This window comes from Corvus hawaiiensis, chromosome 1 (assembly GCF_020740725.1).
Source record: "Corvus hawaiiensis isolate bCorHaw1 chromosome 1, bCorHaw1.pri.cur, whole genome shotgun sequence".
In the NCBI taxonomy this organism is placed as follows: Eukaryota; Metazoa; Chordata; class Aves; order Passeriformes; family Corvidae; genus Corvus; species Corvus hawaiiensis.
The window spans coordinates 64,217,112-64,233,629 of record NC_063213.1 but is presented as its reverse complement, the minus strand read 5'-3'; the positions used below and the strand labels follow the sequence as shown (position 1 = coordinate 64,233,629).

At 46.7% G+C, this 16,518-nt stretch overlaps 1 protein-coding gene across 2 annotated transcripts in view; it reads right to left on the bottom strand.

Moving 5' to 3' along the window:
• JARID2 (jumonji and AT-rich interaction domain containing 2) overlaps positions 1-6,084 on the bottom strand; it is a 214,405-nt gene extending 208,321 nt beyond the window's left edge. The window contains exon 1 of one of the 2 annotated variants that reach the window (XM_048308408.1): positions 5,361-6,084. In XM_048308408.1, coding sequence (XP_048164365.1) covers positions 5,361-5,405 — 45 coding nt within the window. In that variant the 5' untranslated portion in view covers positions 5,406-6,084. The remainder of the gene's footprint in view (positions 1-5,360) is intronic. The other variant, XM_048308398.1, reaches the window with a different exon arrangement.
• Positions 6,085-16,518: the final 10,434 nt, after the last annotated feature.

Genomic DNA, 16,518 nt, shown 5'->3' with positions numbered 1-16,518 from the left:
AGGGCCATCAGCACCAGGAAACACTTAAGGCAAGTTCAGGTTTGGCAACACTGAAATTTGCATTAATAGACTTGAATTTTAATGTCCCGTTAATCTTACACAGAAGCAGTCAAATCCATCAGCACTATTGTTTTCAGACTGTCTGCCCACTAAGGCAAACAATGCATCATTTACACTTGGTTTACATTTATAGTTGGGAAGAAAGCCATGCAAAGGACTAAGGGGGGAAACCAGAATGTTTTAAATGCAAATTCGGATTTCGAAGAAGCATGTATTCCTCTGCAAATTCCACATCTGCTAGATCACACAAAAGCTGGGTGCTTGTAATAAAAAATAATAAACGTGTCTCTGCTTTTCCTTTCCCTACTTTAAAATTGCCTTTAAAGCCTTCCTTTCACTTGACTGCTGCAAACTGGAAACTTTAGAAATGAAAGCAGCTGGTCTTTCCCCTCCGTCAAGTTGATTGAATTCAGTCACTATACAACAAAAATGGGCAAAAACAAACCCCAAATCAACCCCCAAAAACATTTCCCCACCCCTCAAGAACTTTCACTTACGTGCAAACCAGGAAATAACAGTAATGTGTATAAACAAAACGTTAATTTTTAACGTGGATTCTCTTTAGCTTCAGACTATAAGATTTAAAAATTGACCTACTTTATGTAATACTCCCACAGCTGAGTCATCAGAGTATCAACTGGTCTCTATCAGCTGCAGGGTATGATCATCTCTTTAAAAAAAATGTAAGTATCCATACCGAAATGCCTCTTTTATTATGTTAAAAATATAATGTTAATCTAACAGTCTAGACCTGAACTGGGGAGGGGGAAAATTTTGAGGAAAGTTGGAACTGCGTAAAGTAGTCCCTTATAAAGCAGACGCCATGCCTTGTAGCAAAAGCCTGTAAGCTACAGGATAGAATATTGGAGAAGGCAGCAGAAATACAGATTAGTTCCAACTTTGCTGTCGTTAAGGCATGTAGCTTCAGGCAAGTAATTTAGACTTCTTTCTTTTTCATCAAACAATAAAATGGAGGGAATACTACTGCCTTTCAGAATCAGCTGACGTTTATACCACACTTTAGCATATGCATAACATTAGCTACAGAAAAGGAAGGCGTAATATGTTTTTAATGCTGGCTTAGTAGGCCTCACAAGAGAAGCTGAAAATGCTTAATGAACACTAGAAACTCTTCACAGGGGCCTTTATTCACTCTAATTCGCTCTGGGCAGCATCTTACACACACTCCTGGCTTGCAGACCATGAGAGTGAGCAGGAGTCCATTAGTATCTCAGGGCAAAGCATCTGTTGATAGCAAAATATTCATTTAAAGAAAAAAAGTATTTTAATTACTAGTTTACACTTATGTACCATCCTATAGCCACTTACAACATAATACTGTAGTCTCAAGAGACCAGGAGGAGGTTAAGAGGAACCCAAATGCAACTCTCGAGTGCAGCTAGCATCCGTAAGTTTTACGTACACTGAGAAGAAAGTAAGACTTGAGTGTGCTATGCTGCTGGAATTGTTACTGCAAGTGTGAAAGAGACCCAACAGAAGAAAGCCCCAAAAGGTGATGTGCAGTAAGATGCAACGTACACTGAATACTGTCTCTGCTGCCAGCAACCTATTTACATTATTTCTTGTAGGAAGTGGTCAAACTTAGAGCCTGTCATCGGTTGTGGGATTGGAGGACAGAAATTAACAAACTCGCACAAGAAAAAAAGCAGGGCAGGCAGGTCTGGCTGAAGCCCTGGAGTGCCCACGGTCAGGCTCCCGTACAAACACCTCTAATGCCGAAGAAGGTGGTGGTGCTGCAGAGTCACCATCCCCCCGCCCCAAACTCCCCGAGCCCACATCAGCACACCCAAACAGGGAGTATTGTTTCAAAGGCTGCAGCAGGCACAGGAGCTCTCAGATGTCTGCAGCATGCTAATCCTGGCTGGGCCTTGCTGGCCCTCTGTCTGAGGGGCTTACCAGGCCATCCGTAGGTGAAGCGTGTCACCTCATGGCAGACTACAGCACTTTTACTTCTGCAAGGACAAGGAAACAAATCACACGAGGTGACAGTAGTGACATTACTCCTTAATTATACTTCGCCATCTGCTACCGTGGCTAAACCGTGCAGGTATTTTAAGGCAGTAATCCAGGTCTGATACTCTGAGACCTAAGACAGCAACAACAGACGATCTACTATTCGGCATCACAAAAACGGTCAGAAAAATGCACCTGTGAAATTACGTTCAAGACTTCAAAGCTTTTGAGTCAAGAACTATTAATTCCAAGCGCATACTGAACGCAGTCTGGCTTCTCAGCGGATGCTTTACAAAGCTGTCAGTTTTCTGAGGCTGGAGCCAAAAGGCAATATTTGATACGTAAAGATGTTTGAGAAGGAGGAGGGTAAAGTGAGAAGAAAGAGTTATATGAGTCGGCCATGGATCTTTTAAAAATTAAGTGATAGCGTTTTTAAACCACAGGAAAAAAAAGAAGTATACACAGATTTCCTCATTCCTGGGTTACCAATCTCAAAAGATAACGCTCCCTAAGTTTAAGAGAACTTTCAGTTGAGAGCATTTACGGAGCAGGGAGCCAAGCCCCACGACGGCAGCCTACAACACGGAGGCTTTACTCCATTGTTCTCACCACCTTCTTGTTTACAGAATTCATTTCGCAAATGTTGAAAAGAAAAAACCGGCGGCGGCAGCAGCCTGAACAGGCTCCGCTCCTGATACAGGGCCAGGTTAATTAAGCCCAGGTTGGATGGGGCTCTGAGCAACCTGGTCTCGTGGAAGGTGTCCCTGCCCACGGCAGGAGGGTTGGAACTAGGTGATCTTCAAGGTCCCCTTCCAACTAAAACCGTTCTGTGATTCTGTGACAACTCGCAGTGGCAAGAGAGGAGCGGGGCCACGAAGCACCACCTGATGCCCGTGCGGCGGGGGGCGGGCGGGCGGCTGTGCCCTGGCTCCTCACGGCGGACCATCACCTCCGGGCTAGGGGTACCAGGGGCCCGGGGTGGGGAGCAGGGCCCGACACCGGGACCCTTGTTCCGGGTGCAGGCGAAGCTTGTGCTGGCACCAGCGAGGAGGAGGAGGAGGCGGCGGCGCGCTCCGCCGGGCTGCCGTAGCGCCCGAAGGTCACGGGCAGGAGACGTGCCACCATGCGTGTCGCCACGAGGCGACGTGACCAGCGCTCTCCTCCCACCCCGGAGGCGGCAGGGCGGCCCCACACCTGCTCACCTGGCCCGGGCCGCCTCCTCCCCTCTATCCCTGCCTCCCTCCCCCGCGGCGCCGCCGATCGCTGCCCCGGGGGCTCTTCCCGCCCCCGCCCCGCCTCGGCTCTGACGTCACGGGGGCGGAGGGGGGCGAAGTGCTGGGGGGGCGCCGAAGATTCCGCGGCGCGCAGGCCCGTCCCTTTGTGACGTCACGGGGAGCGGGGCGAACCTGGCCGGGCGGCGGCGTGGCCGGCGGCCCGCGGGCTCCGTCACAGCCCCGGCAACCTGTTGCTGCCGCTGCCGCCGCCAGCGCGCCCCGCCGGCACCGCCGCCCCCTGCCAAAAACAAAAATGGAGAGGAGGCGAGGGGGAAAAGAGGACGGGGAGTGGGGGGGGGGGGGGGGGAGGAAGGGTTAAATAAAAGCGCCGCCACGAAGTTGTGAGCGGGGGAGCACCATGGCACATTGTCCGCCCTCGTCCCTCTTGCCTTCTTCCCCTGGGAGCCGTGCTCTCGGCCCCTGCCCGGCGGTGCGGGAGCGGCGCCGCATTGTTTGCCCTGGCGAGCCCGGGGAGAGCTGAGCTTGGGGGTGATCTCTCCCCCTTTTCCTCTTCCCCCCCCCCCCCCCCTTTAATTATTAACACCGCGGTTTCCTATCCCCCGCCCCGCTTTTGTCTGCCTGCCTGGGAAACGTGGACGCCTCGCGTGTTTCGCCAGACTTTCCACCCGCCGTTCCCGTTTCGATGCCATACTTTAAACTCGCCGGCCCCGGGCTCCCCTCTCCTCTGCAATGCGGATGTATTTTAATTCGGAAATTTAGGGGGGTGCGGGGGGCTGGAAAGGAGGAGAGGGACAGCTCCGAAATAGCGCGGAGCCCCCCCCCCTCCCCCCCCCCCTTCATCCCCAAAACCACACACACATCGTTCCACCACCTCCCCCGGGCAGCGTTGCAGCGGGGCGGGCAATCGATAGCGGCAGTCAGCTGGAGTCAACTGCAGTTTTTACCAAATCTATAGAATACCCAGGCAAACTGTCCCGAAGGTCACCCTCCCCGCCAAGGAACACCCCTCCGCTGAAAGAAATCGGCGCAGACGACAAGACGCGATATAAACTACAACTTTTAAAGCCTCGCATCAAACACGCCCAAACCCGAGGATTTCTATTTCTCCCCCCACACCCGCCCCCCAAAATACGATTCTTTTTTTTTTAAACAGGGAGATAAAAATCATTATCCGCTCTACTGCATATATGGATAATCCCCTCCGCTTTTCCAAACGTAAGGAAAAACTGCTCTGTGCCAATCAAAACGTAACTGGAGCACGAACAAAAATCCAACTACCCATCCACATCTATATGTTCAAAGGATTAGACAATTACAAGGGATTGGTTAAGCGGCTGAATAAAGCAAGGCAGAAATACAGCTCAGGCTGCGCTGGATTAGCCCAAATTTTCGAGCCATCATAATGAATTATTTTTCCAACAGAAGCGAGCCATTTTCCTCATTATTACAGTCAATCCCGAGGAACGCGCTGCCCGTAAGGCGATCCCCGGCTGCTCCGGTATCTATCGCAAGGCAGAGCGGCCGAGGATCGCACACTGGAGATAGGATGTGGTACTGCGAGAAACCAGCTCGCCATAACCAGACACTCGGTTTCAACTTAAAGGGCTTCCAACAACCACCGCCGCCGCTTCACCAGACAGGGATGGACACACGTATATCATTTAAAAAAAAAAAAAAAAAAAAAAAGCCGAAAAGCCACACCAACCCAAAAAACAACAACAAACCTCTTTTAGCATGCAAAAGCACAGAATTAAGAAAACCGCTTGAAAATGCAGTTTGGTGACATTATCGCGGACAGCCCCCTGAGCTCCCCACGTTTCATCTAAAACTAGATTATGATTGTGTCATTTGAGGTCAATACATTTATTCACTGGAGGAATCGCTACACAAATCTGGTTTTATAACCGAACTGGATAGCAGGCTTCCTCGTTAAAAGGGCCCTCTGAAACTCCCCCACCACACCACAGAAAAATCAAATTCAGCATCACATTTGTTCCCAAAGCCTTAGAGCTGCAAGATTAGCTATAAACTTGACATTCACTGCCATTTCCTAAAACTGGGAGTCAAACGATATATGTTATGGCCACTTACGTATTTCTTTTGAATTATATTCCTCTTGGGTCTTTCTTTGCTCATTCTGGTATCCAAATTCTGATTGCAAAAGGGGACAATTGCTTCATGAATTAAAGCCGAGACAATTAAAAAAAAAATTTAAAAAAATACCGAAAAAATCCAGGGGGGAGGGGGTTGTTTGTAGTGGTATCTTGTAATCCGACTTTCTTTCCTCACAATGTGATTCTCCTAGCAATAAATCCGAGAAATGGGGGACGGAAGAAAAAAAAAAAAAAAAAAAGACGAATGCGAAGGAAACAAAAAAAAATTCACTTTAGTGAAGCATTATAATGGAAAATTTCCCCCTAAACACAAAAAACGACGCCCTTGATATCCCCTTTTCTCTTTCTCAAGCCGCCTAAGCGATCTGCAGGTTCTTAGTGTCAGAGCTGTAGTTACATCTTGGAGGAGGAAAGGGGCCGGGAGGAGAAGATAAATAATCGGGACGTTGGAAGTCACGTTTGTGCCGCTGCAGCAGGGAAAGCGGCAGGGACAACTCCAGCAGCGGCGGCGGCTCCGGCGGCAGCAGCGGCGGCGGCGGCGAGGGCTGCACGCACCGTGTGTGTCTCCGCTCCTCCAGCTCCCCCCTAACCAATGAGAACAGCTCTCCGCCAGCAACTTTAAATGGACTTGGCTCTTTTTTTTTTTTTTTTTTTCTGTTGTTAATATATATGTCTGCGTGCGTGTGCGCGCGCGCGCGCGCGTGTATGTGTGTGTGTGTGTGTATATATATATGTGTGTGTGTGTGTATATATACACACACGGACACACGCACACACATACATGCATACACCGCCTAGGGCTCGCCCTTAATTCCCAACCGGGGCAGCAGCCGTAGCGCCCGGCCCCTCGCCGCGCTCAGCACATGCAACAGGCCTCGCTAAACACTCCACGCCGGTCAAGCGTCATGCGCTTCCCTCTCCCACTCCCCACCCCTCTTCCCACCTCCCGTCTTTTGGCATTCAAGCGCGGCCACCGGGCACCAAGGTCGCCGCGAGCTGTACGCCGCAACCCGCCCTGGGAGTTTGACGACGGTCCCTCAGAGCGCACCACGCTCGATCGCCGTGCCCTGCCCCCCTCCCCGCCCCGCTGCAGCCTCCTCTCTCCTCCCGCCTGCCAAGGGCTCTCCTTCCGCTCGGTCTCTGCGCCCGCCGCGCCTCCCACGGCTTCGGCACGCATGAGGGGCCCGCCGCGCTGGCAGCACCTGAAGGTCACGACTGGCCGCGCAGGGCCCAAGAATTGTCCTTGCTCGTGGGGAAAGTTGTAGTTCCCTCACCACAAAATGGCGAATGGCGGAGAACTACACCTCCCGGCGTGCGACGCGCGCCCGCCCGCCGATTGGCTGCTGGGGAAGGAACCCCCTTCGCCACGCTCGTCCTTCCCCAACACCGCCACCCCCCTGCCCCCCCTCTACGTTGGTTTCCCCCTCCCGCTTGTCCCCAGCTTCCCCCCTCCACGGCGCTTGGTGGTAGAGGCTGGGGGGGGCCGAGGGGGGGGCAGAGGGAGGGGGAGAAGGGCGAGGGGGAAGTTTATTGGGAATTGCTGACAGGGAGTGGAGAGGCAGGCAGGCGCCGCGGGAGGCTGCAGGGAGAGCGCGGGGATTAATGTGTCTGGGTTGGGCTGGGAAGTGGCGGCACGAAAACTTCGTGTCTGTGGGCTGCGCCTGTCGAGGAGGCGGCGGTCTGGGTCTGCCGGACAGACAGATGGCCGGACAGAATGCCTGCCGGGCGGGCGGGCGGTGTCAGCTCGGGACAGGCTGCGGGCTGGGCTGCGCCGTGCGGGGCGCGCTCGGTGTCTCCAAGGTATCCCGAGGTCGCGCCTGCTGCGCTGCCGCCGCGCCGGGGCTGCCCTGCGGGACCCGGGCCGGTGGCCCGGCGCGCCCGGGATGGATGTGTGCTTTTAAATCCCGCGGAGAGCCCGGCAGCTTCCCAGGAGCAGCGGCCCGTCCTCTGCCAGGGCTGGTCCCGGGGCTGGCAAGCCCCATCCCCACCGGGCTCTGGCGCTGGACCCGCCGGCGGCTCCTGGAAATCCGGTGTCGGCGCGAAGTCCCGAAGGTCAAATTCTTGATTAATTTCAAATATATTTTTTTTGAATATTAAAAAAAAAAGTAAACTGTTTCCAAAGTGGAAGGTGTGTCTTCAGCAAAAACGCAGCAGTTCCGTAATGGTAGATTAAGGTGTTGGAGCAAGCGGCGAGGAGGGTCACAAAGTTGATAAGGAGACTGGAGCACCTTCCCTACGAAGACAGGCTGGGGATGTTGGGGAGACTCCATAGTGTTCAAAGCCAGGTTGGATAAGGCCTTTGAGCGTCCTGATCTAGTGGGAGTTGTCCTTTCCCAGGGCAGCCAGGGCCATGGGAGTTGTAACTAGGTGATCTTTAAGGTTCCTTCCAACCCTTAACATTCTATGATTCTGTAATTACATCTCCTCTAGGGACAGGGAGAAAAGAGTTTCATTAATGATCTCCCTGGTGTGAAGTATCACCGTACCCACTGTGTGTTTGTGCTTTTCTGTAGGACTCACCACGAACTATAAGCTGATGTACTTTTACGCTAATGACTACACTTGGGTGATGCTTTTACACTGTCTTCCACATGCAGTTTTTATGTTCAGTTCCCTTCTGGAGTGTATTATAGCTGCTCCATAGAGTTGAAAATTCTTGTGCAAGACTCTTGAGTGGCAGTGCTCAAAGTCAGGAGAACAGGACACAGAACTTGCCAGAACCTCACTCACTGGTTCCTAGCCTTGAGTTATCACCACAAGACCATCCTTCCTCGCATGCGTAGATAAGTGACCATCGTGTTCTCCGTTCACCTTAGACATAGAATGCAAATAATATTCAAGATGCTAAATGGAAAAAATAAAGTTATATCATAATTTCTTAGTTTCCCTTAACTTCTTCATGTTTATTGCTGATTATTTCAGGACTCTTTTCCTAATCTTGTTTAATAAAAAAATGGGGTACAAAATGATCTGTGCTTGGCCTCATCCAATATCAAGCTTTTATGATAATGCTACTCGTGATCAGGTTAGTCTTTTGAAGCCTTTTCTTTAGGTCTTTTATAAGAAAATATAGATTACTTCTTAAGAGTAAGTCTAAAGTGAGGTTTTCGTTCCTTTAAATTGGAAATATGCACATTTCTCATAGGACTGTTTAACTTCCTGCTTTCACTTATTTTTTTAGGGTATTTATGTAACATGAAGATCTAGGACATCCTTGGAAGAAAATGCTTTTGTCTTGGCTTTTTGTCAATTAGTAATGATGAGTCTGTGCTTCTCTAGAAGACATGTTGGAAAGCCAGAAGAGACAAAGATAGCCATTCGTGTATTTCTGAGTCAACAACTGAGCAAAAAGTTTTCATAGAAAATCTACCTGGCTTTTCTCAAATGACATAAGGGAGCAAACCCAGCTATTCTCCCGCCCCTTACTTTGGAGATTACTTCCCGAGTGTTCTTAAAAGTCTCGGGGTTGCTATGTTTGCTACTGGCTTTTGTGCCATGTGTTGAACAAGAGCTTACTGTCAGTGCAAACTAATGAATTTTCTTCTCAAGGCTGGGTGGCAGAAACCTTTCCCATAGATCCGTGGGATCTATTTACATTTGTGTTCTGTTACACATAGCATTGTATTATGCACATGCTGGGTATCGTGTATCCGCCGTGGGTCTTGCCTTTCAGTTCTAGTTTGTGTACATTTTGGAGACTGACCTTTTAAATACTGAAGCTGAACTAAATTAATTAAATGCTGGTACAATAGCACTTAGTATCACAGGTTAACTGCTACTGATGTCAGTGTTTGCCGTTACATTTGATCACTTTCTTTTTCTAGTTTCATTGTGCATTTCACCATGGTCACTTGCAACTATAACTCTGCTTGAAGATGTTTGAGAAATGACTACTGTTAGCATGACAGAGTTTCCTTGTTCCTTTTTTTCCTTGTTTCCTTCTCATTCATTTCTTCATTGTAAATAATCTTTTTACAGGAATTACACACTTTTATAAAGTAGCCCCCAAACTAGATTTATGTGTTCTACAATTAGGATTTAGTCACTGTCCAGCATCAACGTTTCCAATAACCTCAGTGGTCTGAGTATAATACTATAGTACAAAAATCTTTGGGGATTTTTTGTTTGTTTGGGTTTGTTGGGGGTTTTTTTGGGTGGGAAGGGGAATTTCTTGATTTGTGTGGTTTGTTTGGGATGGGGTTTTTTGGGGGGGTGGATTATTTCTTTCCATGAGCATAGCACATTTTATGCGTTGTTCATTTGGACTTGTGCATACTAAGTATCCTAGGTGCAGTTATGTCTGAGCAAGAGGTGAAACATGGTCACTTTCTAGTATGTAAGATAATGTTCTAGCACACAATTCAGTGAAAAGTGAGAGGAAATGTCACTGAAAAGGAACCTTGGTGATACCTCTCCAGCTACTAGAGTTTTCATAATACTTGCCTAGTTCACATCTCAATGAAGGTAAAAACCCGTTGAGGTTAGAGGAAAAGAACATTCATCACAGCTGACTTACATATGACTGCACTTCTTTTTTTTTAAATTTTAATCAGGGACTACTGCTTTTGACACTTTCAGACTTGGAGGGCAGATATATGTGCAGATTGGTTTGTGGTGTCCTCAGAGTTCTGAGGCAAGCGTTTTAGTAAGCTGATGTGGAAGGTCCTGTTACGGGTGCTGGCCAAAACAGGTCAAAACAAATAAAAAAGTATATGTAGTTCATAAGGAAAATTATTTAATTTTTGAGGTATTTGTGTTCTTATAAAACAATAGGCACAAGCAGTACAGGGAAGGCAGAAAAAACATGGGGTGAATTCATGAGCCACAATTCACCAGTCAGCAAACAAAGGGCATGATGGTAGACAAGTTTGGCCATAAAAGAGCCTTGTCTTGGGGGCAGTCTGTGATTGTTTGTGGACAGATGGCTGCTTACCTGTTCATAAAAATAACTTCTGGATGCCTTTTCTTCAACTGTGTTGTATTTACCTGAATTATGCCTCAGAAAAGAAAATGCTAGGTTCTCTAGTGTTGACCAGGTTTTCTACATCTGAAAGGGATGCAGCTTTGAATTCCGAGACCTTATGTCTTGTGTGGATAAAAGCAAAATATTTTGTACATTGAGAAGGATGAGAGTGAGAGAGGGTTGGTAGCTTTGTGCTGCTAGATACAGAACTTGCTTCTAGCCCTAGAATTTGGTTGGCAATCTGCAGAGATATGTGGGGAATTCTTGGGGGTTTTTTTGAGGTTTGAATCACTTCTTGGAAGCTTGATGGAGTAGGTAAAGAGACTTTAAAAGTGGACCCCCAGATTTCTCAAATCAATACACATTCCCACAGGGTAGCTTTTTGTGCAACAAGCAATGACAGCATTTATGTACAGCATATTTTGTTTCATGTTTGAGAAGATGGAACTTTTACCACAGGCAGACAACTCTTCCTTCTAGCAGGTAAGAAGGATGTGGAGATCACAGAGTGAGGCCTCTGCCTATGGATCCCTTGCCACTGACTTGAGTTAATGTCTAGACCCGACATTCTGGTTTCCACATTTCCTAATTGAGGTTCCCCTCCACTTTCTGTCATGTATTCACATTCTGCCTTATTGTTTTGCTTTGGTCTTTAAAGCCCTGTAGCACATTACAGTAATATTGGAGTAGAATATTTAAAATAGCATTGCAATACTTATTTAAGAGAAAACCAGTTACTGCTGTGAATGAGTCCCTGGGGGAAGAGGGAAGTGGAACTTCCTTTTATTTGTTCCCATGGGGAAATAGAGATATGAGTAGCCAGTTACTTGTAATCAGTTTGGCCACTTCCCCCCAACCTTTTTTACTTGTTAAATGTGTGTGTAAAATGCAAATATAATGACCATGCAACATAGCTGGTGTACATGCAAGGGATGCCTCTGCATCTGGGTCTAAGGGTTTCCCAATAGGCAGCTTCCAGCCTGCACTTAAGCTCTACATGTGTAGTGGATTCTGTATCACATGCACAGAGGCTGGATTCGTGCCCCACAGATTTATGCACATGATTTAAAGTCCTCTGAGTAATTGAGACATGGTGCCTGGCATCTCCAGGATCCTTGAAGCAGCCATACATACACGTGCAGGCAGACACTACACAGATGGTCAGAGTGAAAAGTTATTAAAGTGGCTAAGTTAAGCACTCAAAAGTAACATGCTTATGCAATCTTAATTCCATCCATACATCTATATATTGCTTTGTAATAATCTTAAAATAGACTATATACATTTCCCCCCAGCTCCCTAGGATGATTGGGTTTTTATTTGGTGCATTAAGTGAGTCTGCTCTGGGGATGAGTTAGAGTACATGCTGAAGGAGAAGAGAGTGTTGTCTGTTGAACTCTTACCCTCCTGTGTTTCTGTGAATGTAAGAAGGGAAGACATAATCTCATTGTTAAGGCAGCTGAATGTTGCTTTGGAGAAGTTGATCCTCTGCCAAGGAGTGTGATGCTGGGTAAGCCATTTACATCAATCTTTTAATAGTGGCCAGGTCAGCACTACTAATTTGTACATAAATAGCTACAGTTGTCAGGTGGGTGATGAGTTGTGACTTGTGACCATCATGGCTCTTAAATCCAAATCTCCTAGGGTGCAGGATACTTTGTTCTCCCACTTGAAAATGTAGAAGAGGGGATGGGGAAATAAATATGTCTGTGCTTGCTAAAGTGTTCCTGTTGTAGCTCTTGCATCGTTCCTCATTTTATGGGTTTTCTTAGGTCTACACGTGTGCATCTTCACCAAAGGCTGCTGGAAGCTGTATCCTTTGAACACTCAGAGAAAATGCAGTGCTCAATACTAGCAAGAACTGGATTTTAGGTACTTTGAGACTCTTCAGATCTTAATTTCTGACTGCCTCAGTTTACAGACTGTAAAATGGAATTAATATATTCCTTTAGGTCACAGAACTGATAGAAATATATCACTTGTGGACTATCGTGATGTTTTCGGTGCAAGCACCACAATCTCTTCATTTGGCTCTTTGCCTTTTCTCTATTGAATTTAGTACTTTAGTACTTTGTCAGCTTTTCTTTTCTTTGAATTTTATTTCACTCCTTTTTACAGCTGGCAATATAAGGTTGCTTGTTCTTGCCACATTGTTCAGCATCCAGTGCAGTTTGCTCAGTTGCCCTGCATCTGTTGAGATGTAGGACTGTGGGACAGTAACCCCTGAGGCACAGAAGCTTGAACAAAATCCTCAGAAGTACACAAGCTTGAACAAAAATTGTCAAATTGATGTGAACTTCTGATTTCGTTCCAGTGCACAAACGGTAATTTTGCATAAATGTGAACTGGTTTTGTTGAGTTAGTGATTTAAACCATTTCATTAGATTGAAGTAGGAGGCTTTTACATGGAGATAAGAGCTCTATGAGGAAGAAGGGGAACAAGAGTGTCTTAGTGAATGGAAGAGGGTCTGGAGAGAAGCACTCCATCCTTCTTTCTCCTCTTCTTCCTCCTCTTCTTCTTACTTCTCTGCGCTCATTTGAAAATCTGTCTTTCTTCCTCCCTTCTCTCCCCCAGCCTTATGAAGAGTATGATACTTACTTTGAGCCATGGGTAAGATCGGGCTTGTGGACTAACACACTCAAAGTTGTGATGAGAGGACAATGTGGATGGGCAAGGGAAGATCCTCTTCTGTGGCCAAAAGAGGCATGGGACAGAGCTGGAGCAGGGGAGGGAAAGATGACTGCCTTGCCAGCATTTCATTGGTGAAAAGTGGCATGGGAATGGGGGAAGAATTCAAAGAGGAAAGTGGAGGGTGGGACTGGAGTGAGTGCAGAAGCAGGTAGGTTGTGAGAAGGGAGAAGGACTGGGGAACAGGGCAGGGAGTAGGTAGATGGAAATGGGAAGGGCTAGTTTTGCTGTAGAAGTTGAATCTGGTGATTCTGTGGGAGGAAGGGAAGAGGCAGCACGGGTTTTGGTGCTCCAGAGTGGACAGGAGGCTCTGGAGACTCCCAGTTCAGCCAGCACCATTCCATAAACCAGTATTTGCATGTCTGCTTTTCCTGGCTGCACATCAGCTGTCTGGGCAGAGCCTGTCTTCCAGGGCTTAATTTGCAAAGAGAGAGAGTACATATGGCTCTGAGATGAGATGTTGCATGCTGAAGCCCATCTTCATAGGCAGTATTGACACTCCTCCCAAGCACAGGACACACTCAGTTTTCCTGTTGGGAAAAACACCCAGCTCAGTTGCCCAGAGCTGGTTTCAGCCGATGAACAGCATGGAAAAGTGGTGAATCAGCCCTTGAGCTTGGCTCCAGTGCTAGCACAGTCTGTGCTGCTGACGTCCAATTTACTAGCCAAAGATTAGCCATAATTTTGCCTTGTCACTGACCGTAAATTTCAGATGTTTGAAATATCATTTGTATTATAGCCAAGCAGAATTAATTTTGAGCATGGCGGAAGCTGTGTTTTTAATACAAGACCATGTTTATAACTAATCAAGTAGCACACACAGTGATGTCTCCTACTGAAAGGGCAGAAGTAGCAAGCTCTTGTAGTCATAAGGAAGGTTATCAGACAATTCAGTGTTTAGTAACAGTATAGAAAAGGCCTGATCCTTCAAAGTGCTGGATGCTCTCAATTACTTTTGATTTTTCACCAGTTTTTGATGTACCCCCACAATGCACAGAGTCAACACCATGAAATCATTAAGCAAAGAGGAGAATGTAAGAAATAAAGTATGAGAACAGTTTGCTTGTTTTTAGGAATAGCTTTTATTGCCCAAAAACTGGGGTATATTTACTTCTTGTTTGTGATAGACAGTTAAAGTAATAACTCCAGTGGTGGTCTCTGTTTTTATTGAATTTGTAATATGTGCTGGCTTTGGATGTGCAGTTTGTTCTGCTGATGTGAGACGGAATTTGTGCTCTGTTTGGTTCATGCCATGTCTTCTGTCAGTTCAGTGCCTGTATAAGCAGGGTTGATGGTATGCAGTAGCTTGGTGTGAGAGGCTAAGATAAAACCCCAGCTGTTTCTTAAGATATCGCCTGCTGTTATCAAGAGGTTCGTTCAGGTTAGCAATTTTAAGTGTTACAAGGACCTATGTTTTTGAACTGCTTTCCTGAAGAGAAGATAGAAATGTACATGCTTGGCTATTTTAGGAATAATTCTTTCTTGAGTGTGCTTATACTTTATGAAATGTGGACTCAGGGAATATGGGTAATAAAGCTGAATTATCATCCTTGAGTGTTTGTAGATTAAGGATATTGTGTACAAATGAGCCACGGTAAAAGCTGATTTAGGTTTAAAATACCAGCAGCAGCAACAATAATAGAGAATGGATAGCCCAACCAAGTGTCAGTCACGTCACTGTAATTCTTAAGGGATTTCGGTACAGCTGAAGACTTGCCTTCTTCGCTGATGTGGACGCAACACACCAGCAGCCAGCCAGCTTCCACAATCCCTCCTGCTGACCAGTCCATGAAGAAATAGCTATCTGCCAAACAAGCTGTTTGTTTCATTTCAAAGCCCCAGTGGGCCCAGCCCTTCCTGCCTAGCAGCTGCAGCACGCTCCGTTCCTGCTCAGTGCCTGGCCTGGGAAGAGATTGCTCATTGGCCCAGGAGAGTGGTTCTCCGTAACTGGCTTGTGAGGAATGCTGTGTGAGAGGATTTGGCCTTTTTTTTTTTTTTTTTTTATTGTTTGTTTTATTAAAGTTTGTTTATTAAAGTGAGTATCTGGTCACAATAGAAACATGTTTTTTGAAGTCTGTGTATTGCCAAGAGAGCAGGATAGAGCTCTATCAGGTTATTGCTTCCCCAGGATCAGTACATAGGCAGCTCTGCAGGTCCTTGTGGGCAGCGTCCTGGCGCCTTCTTTCTTCCCTCTTCCCTCTTCCAGTTGAGCTCTGACAGATCTGCTGCAGTCATCAGTTCCCTGCATCTCTACAGAGGGGACAGGGATGTGGGAGTTGCTCCACCTGTGGCATTTCTGATAAACATAGGTTAGATCTGTACTGCCGATTGCAGGGGTACCAAAGCTAGCTTTGAACAAGCCAATCCGAGTGCCTCTGGCAGTCTAGCTGATGAAGTAGAGGGGTCTGGATATGCTCATTTATACCACTAAAAAGTATGATTGTTTACCCTTGGATGGTAAATTAATCTGAGATGGTAAATTCCTGCAGAAAGCCAAGTCTGCCTCCAGTACCCAAGGCAGTTTAGCCAGCTTTGCACCATGCATGTACCCAGTCAGTTGTGTTCATTAATTAAAAGTTTTAAACTGCCAGTAAATTAAAAATATGTTTGTCATAGGGAGTTCCTATACCATTCTCCCATCAGTTGACAGGAGAATATGATGCCTGCAGCTGTCACAAAAAGTGTGGGCAACAGCCCTAATAGCCCTTTCTAGTAAGTGTGTGCCTTACATATGGTTACATAAACTGTAATATGTCAACTTGCCTTTCTCGGCCATGAGATGGTTCATCTTGTGAACATGGGAAGATGAATTTTAAACCCAAGATAATCTTTTTTGGAATTTATGGCTTTTGGAACTGGAGCATCTCATCACTATAGGATTATATGTTTGTATGTTGTAGTTTCTCTGCATGGAGCATAACATAAATAATCTCAGGCTTTCTTAGCAAACCGTTGAGGATGAGGGAATTGTCTGGATGAGGGAATGGTGTGGGAACACTGTTATGGACCAGTGAGTCAAAGACTGGAATTCCCTGTATAAACCAGTAATCTGTCTGGCGAGTTAATGTGCTCAGAGCTGCAGTGGTTTGGGTTTGTTGACACACTTCTCAGTGAGACTGGTGTTATTCAGTCTTCTGGATAGGACTGACTTTGGACAGCTGAGTGAAACAAATGTTCCTAGGGAGAAGCATGAACTGAAGGCTTGAGGTTAAAGCAAAATATCCTTTGCTGGCCTTGGAAGAGAATAGCAAGAATGGTGATTTTTAAATCCTGCCTGTGAGATCAGTGTTAAAAGCCTTGAGCAATGTGGTTAGGTCTGTGTCTACAGTGTGTGTAGCTGCCGTGTCCTTGTAGTCACAGCAGGGATTTCTGCTTGGTTTGTGACTTGGCTCAGTGTTTAAATGGACGCCCTCTGAACTAATCTTTCTTCTGTAGCTGGCTGTAGTCTGCTCTTGTTGGAGACCCAGTCTTGGCACCCCACTG